Raw genomic sequence first — 12,315 nt, 5'->3', positions numbered from 1 at the left:
AATGTATTAATGTAGTCAGGAAAGCGTTTAAAATAAAATACCACATCTGGTCTCTTTTCATTTAGACATTAAACCTCAGGTTCCTTTATTTTTTGGGTCTCATAGTTAGATAAAGTTCTGCTTTAAATTGTATAATTAAAAAAAAAGGTGTGCCTCGTCATACTGTCTTGCTTTTGGGTTTTTTAATGTGAATGATGTCAACGTTACCAGAAACGCAGGTTATGGGTACATCAGCTTTTCTTTTGTTTACACATTGTATTGGCAAAGGTCCAAAACAAACACCGCAACCAGGAGTTGAACCAACAATCATTGCAGTCGCGGGCGAGTGCTCTCACCACTATCTAACTATGTTTATAGTTATATTATAGTTAAAGTTAGGGTTAGTTTTAACATTCGCTTAAGACATAAAGTTAGGGTTACAGTTAGGGTTCGATCCCCAGCAGGGGAACTTAAAATCTTTCTGAAAATTTAAAAAGTTAAAATTATTTTAATGTAATGTAATGTTCAATACAATACAAAAAATATATTACTTATGGCTATAACATAACATACATTATGTACCTTTTTTCCTGTGGTCGATTGGTACTTAATTTACATATTTTAAGCAAGATTGGGCTGCAGCTAGCTAGCTCGATATGATGCCATTTTCACATTCCACAAACACCTGCCCTACTCTGCCTCTGATTGGCTAGTACTCTGATCTACAGCTCTCTGGCACCTGTTAAATTCCAGAGTGAACCTCATGCATGGCATTTTCCCCAGCAAATCTCTTAGTTACATCAATATTGTAATGTCAGAACAGTCTTATGTTTGCAGATTACGTATTTCATGTTCACTATTGGCCATTCAATCTAGTGATCTATGCACAAACACAATTATTTTTGCAAAGCATTCTCACATAGATTAAACTGGTTTTACACAGGCCTGTGAGCTGCCACTAGGGGCATAGTGGCTAAGTGTGAGTGAGTGAGTGAGTGAGTGAGTGAGTGAGTGAGTGAGTGAGTGAGTGAGTGAGTGAGTGAGTGAGTGAGTGAGTGAGTGAGTGAGTGAGTGAGTGAGTGAGTGAGTGAGTGAGTGAGTGAGATGAGGTCATAGAGGTGCTTTTTGGGATTCTACAGGGCAACCATGTCTCAGGTGATCTACTGCTGAGAAGAGAAACTGCTGTGTGAGCGGAGGGCTCTTAAAACTCACCCTGAGATCCAAATGAGGAATGTACTGTAGTTTGTCATCCAACAAGGTTCATTACAACAGACTGCTACTGTTGTCGTGTGGTGACCCTGAAATCAATAAACCTGTAACTAGGGATGTCCGATATTATCGGCCGACTGATATTATCGGCAGTAAAATGTGATAGCGGAAAATATCGGTATCGGTTTAAAAAAAAAATAAAAATAACAATATTTGTTATATATATATCCAGTGAAATTATTAGTTACCTGAAATTATTCAGTTTTTTTGGGGGGGGGGAAACCCTGCATATATCGGTATCGGTTGATATCGGTATCGGAAATTAAGAGTTGGACAATATCGGAATATCGGTATCGGTAAAAAATCCAATATCGAGCATCCCTACCTGTAACACATAGTTTAAGATGCCAGGAAGCAGAGAATAGCTATTACAATATAGTCCTCGTCTCGTGTGTTTACTGTAACTCAGTGGTAAACTGTGACTCTGCAGGGAGTTGTCCATGACCATTGCTGGTTACCTTGGTGACAAAGTCCTGATAACTGCAGATAACTGTCTTGTATGCTTGCCCTTGGTGCCAAGCCATGACATCACATTAGTGTTTCTCTCTACAGGGGCGTAGCAGGAGATTCTAGGCCCTGATCACATGATGTGTCTCTGGGCCTCCCTCGCCTCCTCTCCCCAGCTGTGACTCAGGCTACGTTTAGACGGAGAGAGTCTGAACAGAAACCGCAAATGCTTTGTTTACGCTTCTAGGCTACTGGCGCATGCCTGTGATGTGAGCAGTACGCGCGACGAGAGCCTTGACAACCCTTTCGTCATCGTTTTATGCGGTTTGACAGTTTAGATGAGAGCGCGAAGGTTTATCGTTTCTAGGAATTCCACCCTGGAAGGTGGTCTCACTTTTTTACGGTTTCACCCCGTAAAAACGCAGTTTCCGTATAAACGAAAGGCACATCCGAAAAAATATTTTTGCGGATTCACCTGCTAGCGTTTCCGTCTAAACAGGGCCTCATACAGTACACACCTTTTAGTCAAATCTTTAGATTAGATAGATAGATAGATAGATAGATAGATAGATAGATAGATAGATAGATAGATAGATAGATAGATAGATAGATAGATAGATAGATAGATAGATAGATAGATAGATAGATAGATAGATAGATAGATAGATAGATAGATAGATAGATAGATAGATATATTGCGTTGTTGTACAGTCTAATGGCAGTGGGGACAAAGGACCTCCTATGCCGCTCAGTCCTCGAGTGCAGGGAGATGCCCCACCAGGGTGTGGTGGAGAGGGTGGTTGGTATTGTCCATAATGGCCAGCAGCTTGCTCTGCATGCGGCTCTCCACCACGGTCCCCAGTGGGTCCAGTCTCCTCCCCACCACTGAGCCAGCCTTTTTCACCAGCTTATCCAGCCGCCTGGCATCCCTGGCCGTGGTATTACCACGCCAGCAGACAGCGGCATAGAGGAGCACACTTGCCACCACTGCCTGATAGAACATGAACAACATTTCCCCACACACATTAAAAGACCTGAGCCTCCTAAGTCCTAAGGAAGAACAGCCGGCTCTGTCCTTTCTTGTAGAGCGCTTCCGCATTTGCAGCCCAGGCCAGCTTATCGTCCAGGTGCACACCTAAATATTTGTATGTCTGCACCGTCGCTATGTTGTTTCCCCGTATGCTGACCGGTTGCAGAGGTGGTTTCGCCCTGCGAAATTCCAATATCATCTCCTTGGTTTTCGTTGCGTTCAGAAGAAAGACGTTCCGTTCGCTCCATTCACTGACGGCTCCCACCAGGTCCCTGTACTCTCCCTCCTGTCCCTTCCTCACACACGCCACAATCGCAGTGTCGTCCGAGTATTTTTGGACGTGGCAAGACTCCGAGTTGTAAGTGAAGTCTGCTGTGTAGAGGGTGAACAGGAACGGAGCAAGAACAGTCCCCTGTGGAGCCCCAGTGCTGCTGACCACCGTCTCTGAGACACAGTTGCCCATTCTGACAAACTGTGTCAGGTAGTCAGTTATCCAGGCCTTGTAGGGGTCCGTCCCCATCCTTTCTAGCTTCTCCTTGAGTAGCAGAGGCTGTATGGTATTAAAGGCACTGGAAAAAATGTAAAACATAATCCTCACATAACTCCCCGGCTCATCCAGGTAGGAGTAGGCCCGGTGGAGCATGTAGAGGACCGCGTCGTCCACCCCGATGTGCTCCCGATACCCAAACTGCAGGGGGTCATGGGCGTGTTGAGTCTGTGGCCTCAGATGGTGTATAAGCAGCCTCTCCAGTGTCTTCATGATGTGGGACGTGAGGGCCACCGGTCTGTAGTCGTTGAGCTCGGCCGGGCGCCCAGCTTTGGGTACCGGCACAAGGCATGATGTTTTCCACAGGACCGGCACCCTCATGTCCCGCAGGCTCATATTGAAGAGCTTCTGGAGCGGCTCAGCCAGTTGGTCTGCACAGAGCTTCAGCAGCCTTGAACACACGCCATCCGGGCCAGCCGCCTTTCCTGGACGCAGTCTCCTCAGTTCCGCCCTCACCTCATCTACTGTGAGGGACAGGGGGGGGGGGGGGGGGGGGGGGGGCTGGCTGACACAGGGGGGAGGCAGGTGACAGGGGGGGGACTAGGTGACAGGGGGGGCTAGATGACAGGGGGTGGGGCCAGGGGGTGCAACTGCAGAGTTGTGGTTGCAGCAGTGAGGAGGAGATGGTTCAGGGGGAGGAGCTGCAGCTGGAGAGGTGGGAGGGGAGGTTGGTGGGGCCTGGTCAACAGGGGCAGAGCGAGCCCTGGCTGCCGTGTCAAACCGATTGTAGAATTGGTTAAACTCGTTGGCCTTGCCCACATCACCCTCTGCCTGGCAGTTTACCTGCATATAGCCGGTGATGGTTTTCTCTCTGGTGTTGTTGTGCTGCAGCTTCCTCTCCACCTTCTTCTTATAGTCCTCCTTGGCGGCTTGGCCTGCTTCAGACTCCTCTTTAATTCCTGCTGCACCTGCTTGCGCCTTTCCATGTCATCCTTCCTGAATGCAGCCTTTTTCTCAGTAATAAGCCTCTTAAGGTCAGCGGTGATCCAGGGCTTGTTATTTTGAAAACAGCGCACAGTCCTTGCTGGTACAACCGTACAACCATGTCCCTGCAGAAGGTCAGGTAACTGGTGGTACAGTCAACCTTCCTGTAATGTCCAAGGTCCCCTTATTCCCGTTTGTGTCCTGCAGTACATCCCAGTCTGTCCATTCATAGCAGGCTCTCAGAGACTCTCTGGCCTCTGGTGTCCATTTCCTAAATGTCCGAGTGGCTACAGGCTGCCTCTGCACACAGGGTTTGTAGCAGGGCTGAAGGTGAACCAAATTGTGATCTGATCTGCCAATTGGTGGGAGTGCTGTGGCAGTATATGCTTCCCTGGCATTTGCGTACAGCAGATCAAGTGTGTTGTTCTCTCTTGTGTGGCAATTAACATACTGTACAAAGCCAGTTAGATGGGAGGCAAGGCTGACATGGTTAAAGTCACCTGAGATCAGGATGAATGCATCAGGAGAGAACGAGGGGTAGGAGAGGAGGAGAGCAAAAGAGGTAGCCAAAGAGAAGAAGTAGGAGAGGAGAAGAGGTAGGAGATGGGGAGAGGTAGGAGAGGTAGGAGAGGAGGAAAGGAGAAGAGGTAGGAGAGGAGGAGAACTGGGAGAGGTAGGTGACGGGGAGAGGTAGGAAGGGTAGGAGAGGAGGAGAGAAGAAGAGGTAGGAGAGGAGGAGAACTGGGAGAGGTAGGTGACGGCGAGAGGTAGGAAGGGTAGAAGAGGAGGAGAAGTAGGTGAGGTAGAAGAGGTAGGAGAGGAGGAGAGGAGAAGAGGTAGGAGAGGAGAAGTAGGTGAGGTAGGAGAGGAAGAGAGGAGAAGAGGTAGGAGAGGAGGAGAGGCGAGAACCTCTTGTCCTCTCCTCCTCTCCTCCCTCTCTTCCTCTCCTTAGCCTCACCTCAGATCCTCCTACATAACATGGGATTGTGCGTTCTACCACCACAGGGAATTGGGGCAACACAGCAGTACAGTGTGTGTAGGAGTTGTGCATAAGATGTGTGTGTGGTTTCCTTGGTGACAAAGCTCTGATAATGGAGGTAGCTATAGTCTTTGTGTGCATGTGTGTTACCTTGGTGACAAGTTGAGTCAATACCGTGTGTGTAGCCTAGGGTGTTCTCTGTGTACGTGTTTACGTTGGTGACAGGTTATGACAATACAGTGTGTGTAGTCTAGGGCGTTTTCTTATGTACATGTTTACCTTGATGACACTATAGTACAATGTCCAATGCCTGCAGTAACCTTGGGTGATTTTTGATGTGAAGCACCTCTATGACCGGCAATGGCACTCAGTTACTCACTCACGGTAAGCCTCTAGTGGCGTCTCGGGCAATGCACTTTGTGGAAGACCGGTTAGCTTTTCATCTACCATACGACACCGCATGGTCCTCGTCGTGTGTGTACAGGATGTGTGGTTACCTTGGTAACAAAGTCCTGGTAACCGGGGTAGTATGTGGTGACGATGGAGAAGATGTACCAGTCGTACTCCTCCATGATGTTGAGCATCACGGAGGCCTGCTGCTCATTGGACGGGCCGAACTGGAAGAACATGGAGTCATCATCCTGAAGAGAGGAGAGCAGAAGAAGTAACAAATGTCAGCAATTATGTCACCATCCTTTTAGTCTGAGCTTTAAAGGTCCCATAATTTACTCCTTTTCAACAGGTTAAAGGTGCTATAGATACACTTTTTTATGTAGAGTAATCATTCTTTTTAAATAATACATCCACAGAGCTTTTAGAAAGGTGTGGAATAAAAGTATTGCTTTTCCCCCCAAAAACGTATGAATGAATTTATCATTTCAAAAGATTTGGTGGGTGCAAAATGAATGTATCCCCTCCCTATTTTCCATTTCCCATACATGGAATGCACCTGATTGGATAAATGACATGCTGGTGCTCTAGTGCGACATCTAGTGGCTGAATGTCATCTATAGCACCTTTAATAGCTCTAGTGCGACATCTAGTGGCTGAATGTTATCTATAGCACCTTTAATAGCTCTCCGAGGTCCTCGAAACATGAACTCGAAAAGTTCTTTGCTGACAATACCACTTAGATTATGCATTCTAGCATGTCTCTATACCCCCTCTGTTTCAGTCCTGTTCTCGACAGGCTGTTTCTGTGTCTGTAGCTTTAAATGCAAATTAGCTGCCACTCCCCACACTCGCCGAACCGCGGCGCACATGGCTCACGGAAAATTCTGATCAAACTGTCAAACTAGGCATTGCAGATCAAATATGAATTAACCCTCCTTGTCGCAGTTCCAGTCAAAAAGCCCTTTTTTTACCTGTGTTTGTGGATAGCGTTGGCTAGATTTTATGTATATGCCAAAAAAGTTGCTCAGTATCACATTACAATAATCCATAAGCGCGTGAACAACAAGTGTCACATCTTCCACCCTAGTCGCAGAACTGGACAGGTTAGGGTTAGGGGGTTAGGGTTAGGGTTAGGGTTAGAGTTAGGGTTAGGGTAACCCTAGGGTAACTCTAACCCCCTAACCCTAACCCCAACCCCAACCCTAACCCTAACTCTAACCCTAACCCTAATTTAAGAAATGGTTAAATGAAAATGAATAAATATTCGATATGTATGGTGAGGACTGAAGTTAATAATGATATTCATGAAAGAAAATTGGAACGAAAAAGATATGTTTTACTGAGATCGCAGTTTCGGTCACTAGGGAGACAGGTAGTGGTTTTTTTTAAGGTTGACTCGAGGGTTAAGATCCAGCAATTGCAGAAACATATTTCAGTAAACGATTAGGTGGAAAAGAGAACGTTTACAAGCAAGCCACCATTTACATGCATGTTTTTCACATGTGCAAAAAAATACTTAAGGACCACCGTATTGTGAGCATATTGTGATTGGTCAGTCCTTATTTTCTATGTCGAATTCTGAATGGCTTGTTTCAATAGGGAGGGTTCTTGTCACAGCTGAACTGCAGAAACTATACCAAATACTTTATCTCGAGACAACCCCTCTTTGTGTAAAAACAAGGCAAAACACAGGACATCTTTACACAAGGTGTCCCTTTACCCTTTCAGTACCACACTACCAAAGGGTTAACCCTTTCACAACTACACTACAGACGGAGTAGTACGAGTGAAAGGGTTAATGTGGGTTAATGTGGTTTCTTTCACAAGCAAGGGGGGGAGAGCAACGAGATCAGTGGTTCTGTAACGAGGGGAAGAGGACGATAGATAATGACATGGGTCACGACTTTCATTTGGTGCCTCAATGACTCAGTGCATTGTTTTTTCACAAGGGTGATTGTGTTGATTCGTCAGGAATAGTTATCATCTTTTTATTGTTATTACAACTATGTTATAACAACGTCCTAACAATACAGCTGTTAATTACATGAAACTAAAAACGAAATTGCTATAATATAATGTAAATACAAATCTGCGTGCTGTGATTATACAGAAGACACCAGCACAACCATATCTTCAATATAACACACACACACACACACACACACACACACACACACACACACACACACACACACACACACACACACACACACACACACACACACACACACACACACACACACACACACACACACACACACACACACACACACACACACACACACACACACACACACACACACACACACACACACACACACACACACACACACACACACACACAAATGAACGACAACAACAAAGTCCTGTCCTTCTAAGAGTCTTTGAAAACTAAATCTGAGGGAGTCTGGAGTAACTTTACAATAATAAAAGGATCGCTCCGGGTCATCCTGGCATCCCTTAGAACTGCAGGGGTTCTGGTGATGGACTGATGGCTTGATAAACAACCAGAGAGAACTTTAATGAAAGCTGTGTTGAGATGGAATAATGAGCTGGACCAAAGACGAGGGGAGGACGTGTGGAGTGGTACTCTACTCTAGACACGACTTTGCACTCATTCTATGATATGAGCTAGTTAGGAGAGAGAGAGACAGAGAGATAGAGATATAGAGTGTGTGTGTGAGAGAGAGAGAGAGAGAGAGAGAGAGAGAGAGAGAGAGAGAGAGAGAGAGAGAGAGAGAGAGAGAGAGAGAGAGAGAGAGAGAGAGAGAGAGAGAGAGAGAGAGAGCTCTGTCAGAGCCTCAGTCTGTACTTTGTCAACGGTAGGGTTCGGGGGGACAGCCTAGGTAGATTCACCTACTGCTCACCTCTTGGCCACAGTACTGTAGATTATATGATCACAGACCTTGACCCTTCCTCCCTCAGCTCATTCACTGTGAAACCACTAACCCCTCTGTCTGATCACAGCCAAATTACCCTGTTTATTAAAAGATCAGACACAACAATGGCACAAACACAAAACAGTAAGCTGTACAATATCAGGAATTCATACAGATGGGACCAAAACAGTGCAGAACAATACCAGAAAGCAACTCATACCCCAAGAATCCAAACACTTTTGGATAACATTCTGGACTCCACATACTCTCACAGTAAAGAAAGCCTCAACCTAGCAGTAAACAATATTAACAATATATACAGACAAACAGCAAAGGAGGCACAACTGAAATGTACTACAAACAAACCAAAAACTGCAACAAAAAACAGCTGGTTTGATACAGATTGTAAAATCATTAGGAAAAAAATTAGAATGCTATCAAATCAAAAACACAGAGACCCCAATAATGCTGATGTACGCATTCTCTACTGTGAGACCCTAAAACTGTACAAACGTACACTCAGAACCAAAAAACAACAATATGACAAACAGCAACTGACACTAATTGAGGAGGCAATCAATACAAACAACTTTTGGCAACATTGGAAACACATAAACAAACCACAAAAACAGGAATTGGCTATACAGAACAGTGATATATGGACAACCCATTTTAAAACACTATACCACACTGTTCAAATTGATGGAAACACAGAACAATCTCAAATTCTTGATAAATTGACTAAATTGGAGCTTGCCATAAAAGACAATCAAAACCCATTAGACTCCCCAATTATTGAGCAGGAACTGCTTAAGCAACTACAAACTCTTAAATCTAAAAAGGTATGTGGACCTGATGGCATCTTGAATGAGATGATGAAAAATATGAACAAGAAATTCCAATTGGCTATATTAAAACCATTCAATTTGGTCCTGAGTGTAGGATATTTTCCTGACATCTGGAATCACGGACTCATAACCCCAATCTATAAAAGCGGAGACAAATTTGACCCTAATAACTACAGAGGCATCTGTGTGAACAGTAATCTGGGGAAGGTTTTCTGTAGTATTATGAATACCAGACTTTTAAACGTCCTTACCAAGCACAATGTCTTGAGTAAAAGCCAAATTGGATTTATACAAAAACACCGCACAACCGATCATATTAAAAAACATATGATATTATTAAATCAATGTACTCTGGTAATATGTGCAGCGTAAAAATTGGCAAAAAAATAACAGAATTCTTTACCCAAGGGCGAGGCGTTCGTCAGGGCTGCAACCTCAGCCCGGCACTCTTCAATATCTATATTAATGAATTGGCTAATATACTAGAAAAGTCCTCTGCCCCCGGTGTAGTTTCAAGTTTCAAGTTTCTTTAATAGTTGTCATACAGAAGTACAGAATACTTTCATACAAAATGCTTCTTACTGTTACGCTCCAGAGACTGTGCTAGACAAGATAGTATCAAATAACATAGTATAGCATGTAATTTAGAAGTAGAAAATGAGGTCACAGTGTTCAGTATAGACATATGTACAATGTTCGATGCAGAATAGACGTAACTGAGTTACCATATAATATACAATACTATGCAGTGTACTAATGTACAGTACTATATAGTGCAAAGCAGAAATGGGATGAGATACAATTTAGGTACAATTTACAGTAAGGTGTACGAGTTGTAGTGCAATCCTTCATCAATAAATATAAAGTGTGGGGAGTGGGTGCTACAGTGTGTTTGTTTAAAGTGAGTGTGTGCTATAAAGTGTGTGGAGTGGGTGCTACAGTGTGTTTGTTTAAAGTGAGTGTGTGCGTGTGGATGTGTGTGCTATGTGCGTTTGATGGTTGTTGTTGTGTAGTGTTCATTGTTCGTTGAGCAGCCTGATGGCCTGGGGATAGAAGCTTCTTCTGAGTCTTTCTGTGCTCGCCTTGAGACTCCGGTATCGCTTGCCTGACCGCAGCAGTTCAAAGAGGCAGTTGTTCGGGTGACTGGAGTCTTTAATGATTATCTTAGCCTTGCCCCTGCAACGCTTGTTGTAAATGTTCTGGAGGGTGGGGAGCCCCCCTCCAATTGTGCGTTCGGCTGAACGTGTCACTCTTTGTAGTCTGCTTCGGTCTTGTGCAGTGCTATTCCCAAACCAGGAGGTGATGTTGCCAGTCAGGATGCTCTCTATTGTACATGAGTAGAAGTTCTTAAGGATCTTCTGACTGACTTGGAACTTCCTTAGGCGCCTGAGGAAGTAGAGGCGTTGTCGTGCCTTCTTCACAACACTGTCAATATGTGTGGTCCATGTCAAGTCCTCGGATATGTAGGCTCCTTAAAGCTGTTGACTCTCTCAACCGGTGCCCCGTCGATGCTGAGGGGGCTGTAGTCCTTGACCCCCGACCTCCTGAAGTCCACAATCATCTCCTTTGTTTTGCTGACGTTCAGGGAGAGGCTGTTTTCCTGGCACCATCCCGCCAGGACCTTGACCTCTTCCAGGTAGGCCCTCTCGTCGTTGGCAGAGATCAGGCCCACCACCACTGTGTCGTCAGCAAATTTGATGATTGTATTGCTACTCCGCTGAGTAAGTCTCCACAATCGGGAAGTGAAATGCCTGCTCTTTGCAGATGACTTGGTTGTGTTGTCCCCCACAGCAGACGGCCTACAGCAGAGCCTGGACCTGCTAGAGCATTACTGTCAGACCTGGGCCCTGGCAGTAAACCCCAAAAAGACCAAAATAATGATATTCCAAAAGAGATCCAGATCTCAGGACGTCCTACCAAAGTTCTCAATTGGTACAAAACATGTAGAGTACTGCACACATTACACCTATTTAGGCCTAAAACTAAGTTCAACTGGACATTTTAAGGAAGCAGTCAATGAGCTGAGAGGGAAAGCACGCCAGGCTTTCTATGCCATAAAAAGAAATATACAAACAGAAATACCAATTCGAATCTGGTTAAAATTAATTGAATGTGTTATTGAACCAATTGCACTCTATGGCAGTGAGGTGTGGGGTCCACTTACAAAACAAGACTTTACCCAATGGGACAAACACCCCATTGAGACCCTGCATGCAGAGTTCTGTAAGATTATCCTACATGTCCAGAGGAAAACTACAAACAATGCATGCAGGGCAGAATTAGGCCGTTACCCACTAATACTAAAAATACAAAAAAGAGCCATTAACTTTTGGACACACCTAAAACGAAGTGACCCCCTCTCGTACCATTATCAAGCCCTGCAGTGCCAAGAGCTGAGGAGCATCAGGAACCCCCTTACCCAGCTGGTCCTGAGGCTGAGTCAACAAACCTGCTCTCTTAACACACCTGAGGAACAGAACACGTCACCAATCAGAATCAATCAAATTACTACACAGCTAAAACAAAACTACATCACCTATTGGAAAACACAAACAAAAGCACAGAGCAAAATGCAGTGCTATCTGGCTCTAAATCGACAGTACACCATAGCAGATTATTTGAGCATGGTGACTGATCAACAACTAAAAAGAACCTTGACAAAATACAGACTGAGTGAGCACAGCCTCGCTGTTGAAAAGGGGAGGCACAGGAAAACCTGGCTTCCTGCAGAGCAAAGGCTGTGCTGTCATTGCACCCTCAGTGAGCCTGAAACTGAGTGGCACTTCCTCACCAAATTTGAAAAATATAAATATATTAGAGAAACGCATTTAAAAAAAATTGAATTAATAAAAAAAGGCTTTCTCGCACTACCAGATACAGAAAAACTACCAGTCCTACTAGGGGAGGACTCAACAAGCTGTGAGCTAGCAGCAGCCTATGTTGCTGCCTGCCACAAACTGAGGGACAGTGAGTGACAGTCACCTGACATGTTTACGCCGTAATACTTGATGTTTTATTTT

At 44.7% G+C, this 12,315-nt stretch overlaps 1 protein-coding gene across 1 annotated transcript in view; it reads right to left on the bottom strand.

The window, feature by feature from the left end:
• grin2ba (glutamate receptor, ionotropic, N-methyl D-aspartate 2B-a) overlaps positions 1 to 12,315 on the bottom strand; it is a gene marked incomplete at its 3' end in the record, with an annotated part of 407,464 nt that overhangs the window by 221,100 nt on the left and 174,049 nt on the right. Inside the window, exon 2 of the mRNA XM_084329754.1 lies at positions 5,673 to 5,816. Coding sequence (XP_084185880.1) covers positions 5,673 to 5,816 — 144 coding nt within the window. The remainder of the gene's footprint in view (positions 1 to 5,672; positions 5,817 to 12,315) is intronic.

Source organism: Notolepis coatsorum (assembly GCF_963971535.1).
Source record: "Notolepis coatsorum genome assembly, chromosome: 14".
Lineage (NCBI taxonomy): Eukaryota > Metazoa > Chordata > Actinopteri > Aulopiformes > Paralepididae > Notolepis > Notolepis coatsorum.
The sequence above is the reverse complement of the archived record's forward strand: the minus strand, read 5'-3'. Positions and strand labels throughout refer to the sequence as shown.